The sequence below is a fragment of the Sinocyclocheilus grahami genome, unplaced genomic scaffold (genome assembly GCF_001515645.1).
Source record: "Sinocyclocheilus grahami isolate Dianchi unplaced genomic scaffold, SAMN03320097.WGS_v1.1 scaffold383.1, whole genome shotgun sequence".
Classification (NCBI taxonomy): Eukaryota; Metazoa; Chordata; class Actinopteri; order Cypriniformes; family Cyprinidae; genus Sinocyclocheilus; species Sinocyclocheilus grahami.
In genome coordinates, this window is record NW_015505562.1 from 1,453,048 (window position 1) to 1,470,080 (window position 17,033).

At 35.7% G+C, this 17,033-nt stretch overlaps 1 protein-coding gene across 1 annotated transcript in view; it reads left to right on the top strand.

Annotated features, from left to right (window-relative positions):
- The window catches only part of dgkh (diacylglycerol kinase, eta), an 83,006-nt gene that overhangs the window by 5,138 nt on the left and 60,835 nt on the right, over positions 1–17,033 (top strand). The window contains exon 2 of the mRNA XM_016231093.1: positions 15,465–15,575. Within this exon, the coding sequence (XP_016086579.1) occupies positions 15,465–15,575 (111 nt within the window). The remainder of the gene's footprint in view (positions 1–15,464; positions 15,576–17,033) is intronic.

Genomic DNA, 17,033 nt, shown 5'->3' on the forward strand with positions numbered 1-17,033 from the left:
TGTGCCTTTAATAATATATATATATATATATATATTTTTTTTTTTTGGATGAACTGCCTTTATGTACCTAATGGATCCAAATGCAACATATGCTGGTATATGAAGGCATACAAATTTTATATAAATCTTAACTTTGACATCAATCCACAGGTTTCCTCATCTATTTTGGATATGGAATCTGGCATAGTGATGAACGTAAGAGGCATCTACAGAACTGTGGTGTTGCGACAGAGAAAAAGACATTGACAGGAAATGAAGGCACTGTGGAGTATGTGACGCACATAAAGAAGACTAGCCCATGTTAAAGAGCAGCAGATAAAGCTATAATAGTAACTAGCTGTTATCCACGGCATTCACCAACCAGCTGACAGACATGAACTCTGTGTATTCAGCTCTGCCTTTACTGCAATCATGAACAATCACTGTAACACCTCTCACTGCTGATGCACTCACCTGTGATGTGATAGTAGGACATTAGGTGTGTGTGATCTGACAATGAAAATTTAATGCATTGATTGTGGAATTGATTCTGTTTGCACCAAATATAAACTGATATTTGTTATATATATATATATATATATATATATATATATATATATATATATATATATGGGCCATTAAGAAAAAGAGAAAACAAACATAGCCTTGCTGGCTGACATTATTTCTATAATTTGTGAATAATATATATGGTATATAATATGCTTAAAATTATTTTACAGTATTGTTGCAAATATAGTTTTAAGCATGTTATTACATTATTTATGATATAAAAACAATATTTGTGTTGATTTCAATTTATAATTAGCAACTATAATTATTTATACCAATATTAGGAATGCACCGAAATGAAAATTCTTGGCCGAAGCCGAACAAAATGAAACACTGGGCCGAAGGCCGAATACCGAACACCAAACACGGTTTTTCACATTTTCCCCCCCATGTAGGCCTATTTTGCCATTGTTTTTTCACCATTGCATTAAGTAAATTGCCAAAATGTGCTTTTTACTATTTCGTCCTGCTTTTCAAATAAAAAATCAATTACAAAACAACAATTGAAAAATATTTACTTAACACTGAACATTTTTTTTTTTCATTCTAGCAGACATTATACCAACAAAGCACAATTTAACTTAAAATTAATAAGTTGCTGAGCAGAAAAGACTACTTTTAAAACATTAGAATATATTACAGATGCCCATTTGAACACTATGTGTGAATGTCATAGACCTAATACATGTATTAATAGAGCTGTTGTAGGGTAATTATTATTATCATCATTATTATTGTCTCGCTTTTTTATTTTATTTTGAATGTCGATGGAGTTGTTGCTTTTTCTCGGCTTTTATTTGGGCAGAAATCCGCAGGAAGATCTCACTGCTTCTTTTTGTTGACCACAGCATGCAGATTTATAAATGATTCTCATTACGCATTTGGGAAGATGTTTGTCGCACGTATCGCACTGTCACATGCCTTTAAAAAAATTCACAAAAATGTTACTGAGCAACTGACGAGTAACAGTTTCAGCGCAGATTTTCCTCGCGCTTTGGATTTTGAACCCTGGCGCCGCGAGCTCGTGCAGCGCTGTCATGCAATCCGTGCGTGCATTAGAAAATATAACATTCTGCAGTTGATTGACTAATCGTTTAAAGGTGATTTCGCAATTTCAATCATCATACAGTAGCCTAACCACCAGCATCAGCCACCTCTTCTTCTCATCGGAGACGTGATGCAGCACTAAACAGTCTCTCGCTGTCAATGCTTCGTGCATGCTTTCTGCGTCTTTCTCTGATCGTTTTAAATACGTTCACACTGCTGACATGTTTGCTGCATTAGTGCGTGCCTCTATTTGATCGCGTTAGTCATTGTTCGGTACATATTATTCGGCCTTTTCGCTTATTCGGCCGAACACCGAAAGAGATTTTTTTGCTATTTTTGGCCGAATAATTTCGGTTGCCGAATATTCGGTGCATCCCTAACCAATATTATATATTTTAATTAATTTATAGCATGAAAAATACATTTTACGAAGTAATATTTATATTGCCCTTTAAAACAGTATATAATTTATATAGGCTATATAATCTGTTTCACAAAGCACAAAAGGATATAATGCTAATTTGACACAGGCTGAGATTATTTATGTAATTAGTGTGTAATATGAAATGTATTATGTGTAATAGTCATTATTTTTTGCAAATATGCGGTTTTAAACTTACAGCTGTGAACAATACACAGTGCAGAAAACAGGAATGCAGTGAAGATGTGTTATTATGGTTATAATTATTGTTAGTTATTATTATGTGAGGTTTCAAATTGATGACAGTTCAGAATACAGTCAAAAGATAAATATTGTGAAATATTATTACAGTAGATTTGGGGGTCTTACTTGTTCCTTTCACAGCGTTCCTGTGAAATCATCTGGATTCTCCTGTTTTTCATAATTATTATTAGACTACATCACTGTATCTGTCTTCCTGTCTTATCTGGGCTGATGTAATTGATGATAATTCGATTCATTTTAATAGCGCAGTTTGAAGAATAGAGCCGAAATTGTGTTTAGCGTTCAAGTGATGCGTAGGCAGACAATGACCTTCATATCCATCATAACTTCATCACACAGGGATTTCATCTTGGTCAGTGTGAGTGCCTGATAAATGAACAAATCATTTTTGTAAATTGATGATTTATTATTTAATTGCTATTTATCATAATACTCGTAGAATTGAGAGCTCTTGAGTTATCGGTTGAAATTGATTCGGTTAAACCAGTTGGGCTGGTTCATTTCTACATAAAGATTACTCATTGTTCACATTGTTTGTTTATAAGACGGAATATCTCTATCAATACACGCAACGGAGTTTTGTTTAAATAAATAATATTTGAATTAAAATGCAGTAAAATATAAATAGCTTCTCAATGTAAGAATGCAATGCAACACAAATGGTTTTCTAACAAATACATAAATGAATATTTAAAATATTTTTCAAGGCACATTGAACACAACATATAAATACGTAAGTAAGTAAATAAATAAATAACATGATATCTACAAGGTTTCCTCTATAAACCGAAATCTATTTTTCAGAAGAAGAATCAGATCTGGCAACGTTATGGCTCTTGCTTTACCAGGAGAGATTGAACATGTGGAAGCTGAGATCCAGGTGCATAGATAGACGAGGGGAAATCCATGATAGCATCAGCAACGAAAATCTGTCCTGATGTCTGACAAGTTCTCTTATTGAGTTAAGAGAGTCTGCTGAGTTCTGTATCCTGTGTCCTGTGCACTAATGCATGAATGAGAGGCACTGCTGATTCAATTGTGGAGCTGCAGGATGGGATTTGCCACTGGCGTGTAGCATAAACTCACCCCATGGTCAATCCCTCGCACGCTTTCTCTTGAATGCTGACTGTGGCCTGACATATGGCCCTATACCTGTGTCCTTGCTATTGGTAATGAAGATTCGGCACATTGTGCATAAATAATTAATGTCAAATCAGTGTTTAATACTAAGTACCAGAGAGAAGGTATGGAAATGGTTGTGAAAAACTTGTTGTATGATCAACATTATTGGACCCCCATTCAATCTGTTTTATTCTTTTCCAAATTGAATTTCTGGGGATTCCATTTTTTTTCATAATTGATCAATTAAATTGTAGTAATTAAAAAGCATGTCTAGTTAATTGAAATAATGAAAGTTGTACAATTGAACAACAATCTTTAAGTTACATTTTTAAATACATACATTTTTAGGGCCCCATCAAATTCATATTTTTCCCTAAATTCCATGTTTTCCATTTAAATATTTCTGAATTCCATTTTAATTGTTTGATTAGATTTTAATAATCAATAGGCATGTCTAATCAGCTGAATCAGCTGTTTTATTTTTTTAATTTCAATTAATTAATTTTCAATTTAATTCAAATTTTATCAAAATAAAAGCTGGTATTCAATACAATAAAATGAAAATTTTATATTTACTTTTATTTTATTTTTGATTTTTTTTGGCATAGAAAGTGCTGCACAACAGAGGTTTACTGTTAAAATTTTAAAAAATGAAGAAAAATTGTGTGGTATTCCTTAAAAATAAAGTTATATAATTGTAATATTATTACTATTACATTGAGAATTACATTCTACCTTACAATATGTAATATATTTCTGTCACAATTACTTCTTTACTTTACAATTCCTTTATTTTGACAGGTTGTCATGAAGATCTTTGTATTCTGTGACATTCCATCTTATACTTTAAATTTCATTTTTATGATTTTTATTCCACATCACGGAGATCATAGGGCCCTACATTACAGGTAAACCCAGATACTAGTGATTTGTTTTGTAGTAACATGCACAAAATATCCCATAAAATGGTTTGCTGACCTTTGGTTTGTGTACAACATTTGTAATTGTTGAGCTGTATTTTATAGCAATGGCCACACATTTTCAGGAGTGAAATCCGTATTCAAATGTGCGAGTGAATACCATAAATTAATTTTCTGTAAAGTTGCTTGTAAATATAGACATATGCGGGTCACATTTTTTAGCTTACTTTTTTGAGTACAATTTGCTATTCCGGCTTGTTGTGATGAGTGGCTTACGCTTATAAAGAAGCATTGCGTACATAAATTTGTTTTCATAGCATTCAGTTTGCAGAATGAAGCGGTGTGTTGAGCGGAACTCGGTGTGCTGTTCACGCTTATTGAAGAGTCACGGAGGTCTTCAATAGCAAGGATTCCTCTGTTTCTTAATCATTATGTTTTTTTGTCTTTGCCACATTTTCTGGAAAGATAAATGTTAGATTTGTCTTGTTTTATAGTGAAATGCGTTGCTTATAGGAATAGTTCACCAAAAAAATGTATAATCTCTTGTTATTTATTTACCCTCATGACAAAGCAATTATTTTTCTGTGGAACACAAAAGAAGAAATTCTTCAATCTTCAAGTATCTCTTTTCCCGTAAAGCTTATAGCGACTATGTACTAGAGAACATATAAAAAAAATACTAGGGAAAAATACTAGGGAACATAAAAAAAGACTGGCAAAGCTTGACCTTTGGCCTATTTTTTACACTCTGAATTTATGAATTTTGAATGACATAATTCTGAAGTTTAAGACGAGACGAGTTTTTAATTTCTTCATCTGAAATGTAACTTCTTCACCTGTAATGCTATAATCTAAATGTTTACAGCTAATGTTACCTCTAAAACATTCAGAACAAAAAACTTGAAATCAAAAATAAAAACGATACATTTCACTAAATTACTAAAATTAGTTTTCATAGCTTTCATAACATAGTTTTGGCCCATTAATAAATTGATCAAATTAATTATCAACAGCTTAAATGATTATCAAAACCATTAGTCGAGTTTAAATTCTGCAATCCTGTCAAATTCAAGTTTTAAAGTACATTTTAAATCATTATGTTTTAATAATCTTTTGCCGGTTTAAAGAAGTACACTTATTTTCATGTGTTGACTAACATAGTAAAGCACATATAAAGTACTTGATTATAAATACCTTTACACATATACAAGCATACAAGTTTAATTAACTTTTCCACGACATTCTAATTTATTGAGATGCACCTGTATTTGCCCTCATGACATTCCAAAGCGATAATTTTTCTGTGAAACACAAAAGGAGTTTTTAATTTCTTCATCTGAAATTGGTACAGTAGTGTACATCTAATACATCTGTAGTGTTATACATCTGTAGTGTTATAATCTGAATATTTACAGCTAATTTTAACTCAAAAAAATTCAGAACAAAAGAAAAATGGTGCAGTCTTTAAATAGAAATCTATAAATATATATGTACAGTGTATATATATATATGCCACAAATACATTTAATTAAATGACTAAAATTCAATGACCAAATTCGCATTCATGACCAGAAGAGAGACTGAACCTAGATTCTTTTAAAACCAGTACTTGATGTGATTTAAAAACAAGGTTAACGTAGTCCGAGAAAAAGAGAATCAGAAGTTTCAGTTCTGAAGTTAATAGAGCTTAAACACACACTGTAACACGGCCTATAAGTGGCTTATCGCTACTATAAAATGACAGCAACAGACTCTAAATGTTCAACAAATAATTTAAATCAAAATGAACTGTTTTTCCGCCAAGTAATGTAGTTCATTAGTATAACTGTAGTCTGTTTACGATGTTGCTTGGTAACTGTAAACTTAGTAAACTCATTATTCAGAATATGTGCTCACAAAGGTGTTTATCTACATTTAACAGTGAGTTTGAACATTCATCTAATCAGAATGAAGTCAGAACTATCTGTTTTATAAATGCACATTTACTCTGCTGACACTTTTCATATAAACTAACACTCAGTCACACTTTGTCTGCCACTGTAATTGTGGATTGAAAAACTACTTTGTACTGTTGGAACTATAAAAATGTTCCAGACGTAAAGAGTGATGATTATTTTAAGAGCAGTTGTTTTAATGACAGTAGACATTCCTAGCAAACGTAGCACTAGGGATCCTACATCTAAGCGTAGCGTCTCAGTTCTAGCTTATTTCTGTAAAAACAAACAAAAAATCAAGTATTCATGAATTTTTTTTTTATTATTAAACATCTCACTTTTTTCTTTTTAAAGTTTTTGATTTCTGTGGCACTAGCGGAACCAATAATTGGAAAAATAGTGACTTTGTTTTGCCACCACAATGTTGTTTTGAAAATAATGTAGTTCGCCCTCATCTTCCATTGTGACTCATGGTTGTTAAAAACATGGTTGAATGCGTTTACATGACTTTGCACATTATTAAACATAATCAGTATTGTTATGTCTGGCACAGACTGACTGTTCAAACAGAATAAAGATGATGTTGTAAAATACTTGTTTGCCGTTAAGTAAACAATTTGTTGGTTGATTCCTCCAAAAGTATAAACACTGTGGGGTTTTTGGATGATATCAAAACATTGTTCTGTTTGTTTGATCATCATGACCTGCTTGATGCAGCAAAACATTGACTCAACCGATGTCGTGACTTTTGGCGTAGAAATCAAGCGTAGCGTTAGTTCTGTTATTTAACTTTAATGATATCTGTAATACATTTATGTTGGTTCTGTTCTGTGTACCCTGGGGGGGTTATCGCTGCATGGATGCGCTGGGAGTTCTTGCCCAGAACAGAATCATACCGCCAATCCAAACTGTATGCTAATTGTCAATCATCTTTGACGATAGTGGTCCTGACAGAACTATCTGTCATTCTTTTTAGTGGTCGGCTGAATTTATTTATATTTTAGTAAATATTATATAAAATAAATATAAACTTTATTGCAGAAATCATGGCTGTGTTACTTTCTATCTTTATATTAAATAGTGTGATAATTGGGCCTATATTGGCATTTTATCTGCCATCAAAAAATCATATTAGTCAAACACTATTTTGTCAATTGTGTTTATTGATTCTAATGGCACAGAAATGACACACTTCACTTTTAAAGGGGTGAAATGCATAAAAACACGTGTTCATGTTTGAGTGTTGCTGTGATAAGGGTCAGCAGAACATCAGGCATCTCTGGTCACTTTGTACATTCCTGCATTCTCTCTAAAATGTATATACATTAAAGTCCCTGGTGGAGAAAGCGAGGCCTGCAATTATCCTGTCATGCCACAAGTTGTGTTGTTCCATTTCTGCCTCATTTAGTGATTTACAGAGTTTTCTCTCAGCCTCCAGAAAATAAGCTGTAGCAGTCATTGTGATGCAGGGCAGTACAGCACAGCACAATACTATTATTAATGTAATTCAAGCTAATTCTGCCCTCTTTACAGTTCTAGAAATTAACATAAAGGAGAGCATTTTCCAGTACTTATTAAAGGAATAATTCACAAAAAATGTGAATGTAATTTCTCTTCGGCTGAAGAAAGAAAGACCAATTCATCTTTCATCAATTTTCATTTTTGGGTGAGCTACTCCTTTAAAAGATATTTTCCAAGACACTGAAATACACCTCAAAGAAATTGCAGAGAAGCGTTCAGATTTGAAGCAAGCTATCACAGAAAGGCATCAGGTGTCCTAACCAAATCTGTGATAAAAGCTATTTCATCCATGTACAGTAAATTAGAGTTTTAGTTTCTATTTCTGTGGCATCACCCTGGGTAACCTCAACTAAAGTAAAATTTTATACAGTAGGTACTTCTCTATATTAGTATATACATTTGTTCTGTTTGGCTGTAATTGTGTCATGCAGGGGTTTCACTCTCAGACTTGCTTATTGCAGGTGTATCATCTACTAGTTTGATCCAGTTAGAAAACAACTACCATCTTTAGCACTTTTGCTTTACTGGCCTTGAAGAGATGCTGAAGAAGCGAACGTGTTTGTGGCCTTGAATTATTCGACTTGTAGATGGTTGGAGGGGTTACTCAGTTCATTTGAAGCCCCACTGAAAGAACACATGTTGCTGAAAGCATCTTTTTACAAGGTCAATGCACCCTGCAAGAGAGGTGAAGTGTTTCTCCTCCAGCACTAACCCAGATGCACTTCAGAGTCAGGAAGAGAACCAAATGCCATTCACTTAGAGGCCGATCAGCATTTAATCAATTATAATACAGTAAATGCAGATATTTATTATTAAATCCTAAAATATGACCTTAAATTAGATTTAGCTGAATAAATAATTGGATGTTTCTTCAACTACAGGCACTTTTATATCACAGGGGTTGGCAAAAAAATGTGGATTTCAACTTTTCAAAGTTCATTCTTAAATAAAATCCATTTAGAAAAAATATTCTAAAAAAAAAACATGATGATGTAGACAAAATGTGAAATAAACATAGACCATTTCAATATTTATTGTGTAAAAAATGACTTAAAAATACAACTGTCTAACAGTTGTGGGCATCATTTCTACCACAACCAACAATTTCGCCACAAAAAAAACTAAGCAAACAAACAAAACAAAAAAACATTGCTTTTGTTTTAATAAGTGTACTTTACCAGGTGGCAACCGAAAAGAGCCATAGATGACACATGATGTGATGTGAAATTTTTTTTTTTGATTCAATCAAGGTAAATATCACTTGTAAATAGAATATTGTATTGTGTAGCATTTTCAATCAAGCTGTCATTTCATCAAATTATGCAAAAAGAAAAAATTGAAATATGAAATGCTAACTGTAAAAATGATCCATAGCAAGACAAAAGAGAAATAGTGTTTCAAATATCATTTCCACTACAGTGTTTTATGGAGAAGTTTATGGTGCCCTAACTAAAATATTTTTGTTAATTTAAATAAAGCTGAAATTAAATATACTCATTTCTTAAACTATATAAATAGTCAATAAATGTTTAAGTTGAAGTTCTAACATTACTGAAGCTAAAACTGAAATAAATAGAAATTGACATTTAAAATGAATAAACAGAAATTCAAATTTAAATACATTGAAAACTATTTTCAAATATAATTTTAAAAGAAAAAAAAAACAGAATTACACACAACATTTACATAACATTAAACTGAAATAAAAATGAAAACTGAAAAAATATCAAAATATTAATACTACAGTAGTATATAGATAGTATTAAAATAACACTGTCCAAAAGTGCCCAAAAAGGAATAAACAAACAAACAAAAAAATGTCTTGGAAAAACATCATGTTAATTTCCAGTAGAGTTTATTTAATTTCTGGGGTTTGCAGCGAACCTGCTTTCTCATACTGCACAGGCAAGCATGTGTGTGTGTGTGTGTGTGTGTTGTGTGTGTGTGTGTGTGTGGTTCAAACACTGTAGACATGTGCCAGAGAGCAAAGCATTGAGGCTGGATATCCTCACTCACAGGATGTCCGTCTGTTATATCACTCACTTTCTGAAGAAACGCTGGTGGTGTCCTCTCAGAAGAGAAGCAGCCATCATTGTTTGAGCTTCTGTTGTGTGTGTGTGTGTGTCAGTCTGGAGTGGTGTGTGGTTACAGTAAGTCGTGCTTGAGCTGCTGTCTGGTGTAACCATGTGTGTGTGTGTGTGTGTGTGTGTGTGTGAGAGAGAGAGAGTGTGTGTCGGTGATGTTGAGAGAAAGATGTGGGTGTACAGTGTACAGCGCAGTGGGGTTAGTCATGTATGTCTGGCACTGAGCCGTTCTCCCTCTTACAGTTTTGTGAAGAAACAGTCTATTAATAGATCACTTCTTATCCCACTTGGCAACAGGAAGGGAACTGAAGACAAGAAAAAGGAACTATACTGGCCAAAAAGACACAAACAAAAGAGGAACATTAAAGTATTAACCTTTTCATTTGCTTATGCAGAGCAGACACCCAACAAATGGACACTACCATTCAAACATTTGGGCTTGGTATGATTCTTTGTTTTTGAAAGAAGTCTTGTATATGCTCAGCAAAGCTGCATTTATTTGATAACAAATACAGCAAATATTGAGAAATATTATTACAATTTAAAAGAACTGTTTTCTATCTTAATATATTTTAAAATGTAATTTATTCCTGTGTTGCAAAGCTGTATTTCCAGCATCATTACTCCAGTCTTCAGTGTCACATGTTCCTTCAGAAATCATTCTAATATGCTGATTTGTGGCTCAAGAAACATTTTTTATTTGATCAATGCTGCATGTTATTTGTGCGGAAACTGTGATTTATTTGTTTATATGTATTTATTTATTTATTCAGCATTGTTTGATGATTAGAAAGTCAAAAAGCATTTATTATTTTTGTATAAGTCTTTACTGTCACTTTTGATTAATTTAATGCATCCTTTCTAAATGAAAATATTAATTTCTTAAAAAAAGTCTTACTGGAACTCTGGAACAGTAGTGTAGTTATTGTGATTGTATGGTGATTTTAATTGTCCCCCTTGTTTAAAAAAAATATATAAAAAAATAGTACACTAAGCATTACTGATATGGCTGGAGACATAGAAAGGAAAAACAGTCATCTTTGCACTTACGTACATTCATATTCTTGGCATGCATTGTCTTACCAAAGTGACTTATGAGAAAAGTGGCTCTAAATTAAATTGAATCCATCTGATATTACATCATGAGTGAGCGGGATCCATATTCAACATAAAAACTAGCTGAAGTGGTGTCTTAAAGGGACAGTTCAGCCAGAAATGAACACTCTGTCCTGAGTTCCTCGCCAAAAACCTGTATGAATCTTTCTGGAACACAAAAGAAGACACAGCAGAACAGAAGCTGTTCTTTTCTATAATGAAAGTAAATGACGATCCTTTGAGGTTTGGACTTTAATCAAACTTGGCTGTCTATTCAGTAGAAATGTAAAACCAAAATAATAATAATAATAATAATAATTGGTGCTCTGTCTGTTTTCTGGTTAGATAGTTTTATTGTAAATAAAAATTTCATTCATTTTAACAAATTTGAACAAATGTTTTACACATTTAAGTCTCACAGTCACAGGAGACTATCCGGCTCTACAAAAGTGATTATTCTTAAGAAAGTTTCACTTAGGTTTAAAGATAGATAATCATACACTCTTCAAAATAAAGATTCCGAAGAACTGTTTTTGGTTCTCCGAAGAACCTTTCAGTAAGCTGATCTTAAAAGAACCATTTTCTTTTTATTGTGAAGAACTTTAGAAAAATCTAAAGAATATTTTGTTCACTTTAAAGATCCACTTGTTGAATGAACGATTCAATGAATGTTAAAGGCTCTTCGTGGAACCAAAGATGCCAATAAAGAACCTTTATTTTTAAGAGTGTAGTGTAAATTTAACATAGATACAGATGGTGTATCTATTGCATCTGACATGTTTATTTTTACTGACACAACTCAGAAACTCAAAAAAAATTCCCCATTATAATTATGACTACATAGTGATGTTCATGTGCATTCAACTCATAAATATAATCTTTCCAGCATGACTTGTACAAGTTATTCATTTACATATATTAGCAACATTGTAACAATAAAAACCTGGTTCTAAAGCTAAACCCAAAAAGCTAAATGCTATGTATATAAAAAAAATACTAAAATAACACTAATCTCCATAGTTTCTTCCACCAGTCTATGGGTATCTCATGTATTATGGCTGAGAGCTGTTTATTAAACAGACTTGATGAATTGCGAAACATTTAGTGAATTAATCTGATTAATGTACCAATTAAATGGCATTTAAACAGTTTCACACCCCACCTACACTGCAAGCGATTCAACATGCCATGACAAAACAAGTATACTCCTATTATAATCAGCACACTTACTCTCAGTCTATGCAGCTATGTTCATTAATTATAATAGGAACGTTATAAGTTGCCACATCACTCACATGAGCAGACCCTAAAGAAGTGAGTTTTCCACTGTTTCGCCAACAGTCAGACCGTCATTTATCGTTCATTTATCGTTAAAAGGTATATTTAGTAAAGGCAGAGCGAGTTCAGTGTTTTGTAGCTGAGCAGAAGGGGTGTTTTAACAGCGACAGTGTCACCGAGTGCGCTGGTGGATGGATTCGCTGTTTAAGTTGACACAGCTGTGCACCAGGATGTCAGATCGAACCCTGCGTCTCTGTTTGTAATTCTCCCCTCCGAGAGCATATTTCCTCTGCTATAAATAGCCGTCCTCCCATATATGCCTGTGGATTTGTGTTTGTTTTTTTTTTCTTCCATGTTCCTGCTATATTTGTAGATGAATGGACAGGAAGGAGCGTGACTGCTCGCAGGTCTATGGCCCTTGTTTATATTCGGTTGGGGCTGGGATGATGTGAAATGACAGTGTAGTCAAGGCGACCGGCTGACAGGATGACCCTCGGTGTTGGCCCCCATCTCTCTCCGGCTGCCTTCCTTTCGCAAAGACCTCCGGCCCGTGCAGGGGCGAAACCGTGTGCGCTGCCTTTGAAAACTGCATCGGGTTGTCTGGAGTGTCACTTTCACAGGAGACTATCCAGCTCTGCAAAATTGATGATCTTGAGGAAAGTTTCGCTTAGAAGGTTTAAAGATGGATTATCTTACACTCTTAACTTCTTCTAACCCTAAACCTACCCTAAGTCTACTCTGAGAGTTAGTAGACATGTAGTTGCAAATTAATGAGAATTAGTTGACATGTAGTTGACATGTAGTTACAAAGTTACTTATAGTTAATAGAATGTCTAAAGTGGACTATCGAAATAAAGTGTAACCGTGCGTTTTTATTTTTAAACGGCGTTTTAAAGTAAAAAGGATCCTCGTCTACACTGGCGTTTTCACTGTGTTTCAGAAACGATCTCTGTCCACACTACACAACCGAAAACGCATTTCACATGACCATTCATGCAGGTACAGCCATAGATATGTATACGTAGATGCCTCATTAGCTACTGTTTCTATGGGCCGCGGTACGTAAGCCATCCGCCATTTTTGGAACGGTCTGCAAACCTTTGAGCGCGTTGACTGTGTGCATCTACAACAGCAAGTTATACGCTTGTATATCTTTGAATACTCATTGATAATTATGGTGAATGACGTCAAGTTGACTGTCCCAAAGTGGCGGACATATTCAACGTTTCTGAAGCGGTCGAATAGGGCGTCTATACATATCTACGGGTACAACAATGAGCATGATGTTATGGTTTACATGGTCATCAAGGATACGCAGAGTGAAAGTGGGCAGCCATGCCACCATTTTAAAAAGTCTCTGTTTTGGTCCATTTACACTGAAAACGCAACCCCGGAGTTTTCAAACTTAAAACGAAGTCTGCAGCGTTTTCAAAAGTCTCCGTTTTCGAGGGTCGAAAATGGCGGAGTAGTTTAAACGACAGGCGTAACTGTAGCAAAAGTTATGCATTTTAAAACAAAAAAAACGCACTAGTGTAAACGTAGCCTAAGACTACTAACAGATCAGATTCAGAATGATGAACAAAACGTAGATCGAGTAGACTGTGTCCATCAACGCCCCCAAACCTTACACAGTCCCATACCTCTTCATGGGTTCCACATTTAATTCAGTAATGTTTGGCAGTTTTGATTTATATGCTGTTGAATGTTTGATGACATGTGCGTAAGCAATGATTCGATCGCTTGTTTCGGCTTCTTCTTTGCTTGTTTTTGGATCCTGAGATTCTGTACTATTTCAGAAGATGTCTATTAGCGCCCCATATCCCCCCACCCCCACACCCCCAACTGTATAACTGTGAAAACATGGATTGCAGGAAAATTCTGTCAATGGCGGGGAAAGAGTTAATATCCATGAAAACTTTACACTGCTCTTTATTGGAGAAAAGGGTTCTAAGAGGGGGAAAAAAATTATTTTAAAAACTGTTCACTGAAAAGTTCTTAGGGGAATCCAAAATAGTTTTCTATAGCATCACTGTGAAAACCCCTTTTGGACTCTTTATATTTAAGAGTGTATAGAACGTTTTGTGCAGTGGAAGGGTTTCATGGATGTTAAAGGTTCTTCATGGAGGCTTTTTGCCAATAAAGATCTCGGGTTTGAGATCTTTTGCCTTTCCTTTCGTGGCTCCTGTGAGTTCACGCTCGCTAAGGGGATGGTGGCACTGTGCAGGACAGGATCTTTTGAGTAACGGGCTTCCTTTCTTGTGTGCCTTTTGCCTTGTCTTTCCCCTACCAAGCATGAAATTGGTGTCTAAGCGCACTTGATCTTGGCAAGGCTTCCTGTTCCTTCCTCTGGCAGGGCAGACCCGGACTGTGCACATGTCCCCGTGGACGTCCAGAGCTGATATCGAGTTTCAAATTCTGCTTCCTTTACGCTTATGTTAAGTCTCACATGCCCCCTCTTTGTTTGGTATATTATAACATTGTTTACATAGCGGGGATATAATTGGATGGTGTGTATGCAGGAACAGCTCATGTTTAAGGTTATAATTTAGCTTACTTGACTAGCTAGTTGGACAGAGGATTATTTTATTGCCTTGTCTGTTTCATGTCACTCAGTCAGCACTGGTACGAATATGTTCACAGGAAATGGCAAAAAAGGAGTAAACTTTTCCATCTGACAGAGGAACGTGCCTTTGATTTGTCAGTGTCAGTGAAATGTTCACACTATTTTTACGCTTTTCACCACAGACTTTGATTATTTTCCCAAACCTGACGCTATCAAAGCACATAAATATTGGGTCAGGTAGTCCCAAATACCTAAATATTGGGCAATTAGGTTTTGGTTTTGAATGAATTGTAAGGCCAGGAAAGTGCTCATCTGAAAAGCACTCTTCTCATAAGCGCAAAGCAGAAATGTACAATTGATTTCAACAGTGTTGGGTGTTGGATTAATCGCAATTAATCGATTTGACAGCCATAAATAAAATATATGTCAGCAGCATTCTCTAGATTTTATTTTTTTTGTGTGTGCGTTTTTTATTGAGCATTCTGGCATTGATGGATACTGCCTGGATATAATGCTACCTTCGATTGTAGCCCAAATAAGGTGTCTTAGCTCTGAAACAATAAAACATGTACAGAGCTAATCTATTCATCACTACTAGTGATTTTGTGCTGTGTGCAAACACTTAAATGGTTCTTGACTTCTTGTTCTACCTCTCTCTTTCTGCAGGCGAGCGTGAAGGAAGGGCTTCTTCTGAAACAGACAAGCTCGTTCCAGCGTTGGAAAAAGCGGTATTTCAAATTGCGGGGACGGACGCTCTACTATGCCAAGGATGCCAAGGTGAGCTATTCTTTCATTAGATCCTGATACTGATTCTACACCCTCACTACACTGTAAAAAATGTCAAACCTTTTCTTGCTGCCTTAAAAACAGTAAACCGTTGCACTTCTTAATTTTATTTAATTACTGATAAAGAAAGTCCAGTTGTGTTCAAAAACATTTTTTATAATGATGCTAACATTTTTTACAGTGTAAAGTAAGCCCCCTACAATAAGCCCCCTGTAAGCCCTACAGAGTGATCTAAGGTAAGGGGGTAAAAAAACCTGCTTGACCATGGTTCCTCTCAGGACCTGAGTTACTGGGCATGCCAGTGCTGAGAGGGGCTGAAGAGCTGCACATGGGCACCTGCATAGCACCTTCTGCCATGCCTAATATATATAACGTCACTATGTGTGTGTGTGTGTGTGTGTGTGTGGTTGCACTATGGCAGGCGGGTGGCGTTTTGGCCCGTTGGCAGTATCGGGTCTCTCGTAGCCGCGTGTGCTGGAGGGTGCTTTCCGTCTGCTGGACCGGTGCCCGCCGTACGCCGCCCGCTCTTGGCGCCAGTGGATCGGAGGAAGGTTTGGTGGCGATTCGGGTCAGCAACAGCAGCGACCCCCTCTTTATCTCTCTAGCCTTCATCAATGACATTGCTTATTTTCCCATCACCCTGCTGGCATTGTTCGGGATGCCCGTTCTCCTCATTGGACAACCGAAGCGGCATCACGTCATTTCCACGTCTGCTTGTCTGTTTAAGCATCTGAAGAGGAGAGTCCTGGAGACGTGCCTTGTATGTCATTGTCCGTGTCTGAGGGGAGATGTTTTACCCGCGAGCCTTGCATTGAGTGTGTTCGCCTCCATTCGTATGTTCTCTGCCCACCATATGGTTACGGATGGCATTCAGGCGTTGGGTCCGTGGTCTGATCCGAATCAGGAGAGAAAGAGTGGATTTAGTCTAAAAAATCGGCAGTTCATAGCTATGCAGCTGCCATGACGCAAGCTAGCACTTCCTGCATAGCACTTCCTCCTGAATGAAATGGAGTGGCACCAGCGCATGGCGGCAGAGAGCTGGGAGTTACGACACAGACCTCACAGGCAGAAACGAGGTGGCCGATCGCACTGCTGTGCTCAGACGAGAGGGTTTTGTTTGCATTGGCATGGCACCCGGGTCTGTGACAGACTCATGCTGTAGAGCGGCCAAGCCTACAGATCATAAATAGGACGTCACACTGTTTACACTGCCTGAGCATACAACCATAATTTACTCAAATATCTGCAAATCACCACCCAAAACTCCCACAACATCTCTCAATACTGTGTAAAATGATACATAATTTTATTCTAAACAAGCATGACAAATTTAAGAGAGATTGGGCAAAAAAATAACACTAACAGTTATAAAAATTAAAAACACAAGTGTTGTATGAAAAATTGCATCTATAACCACTAGATGGCAGCGGAAGACCACTAATGGCCTCA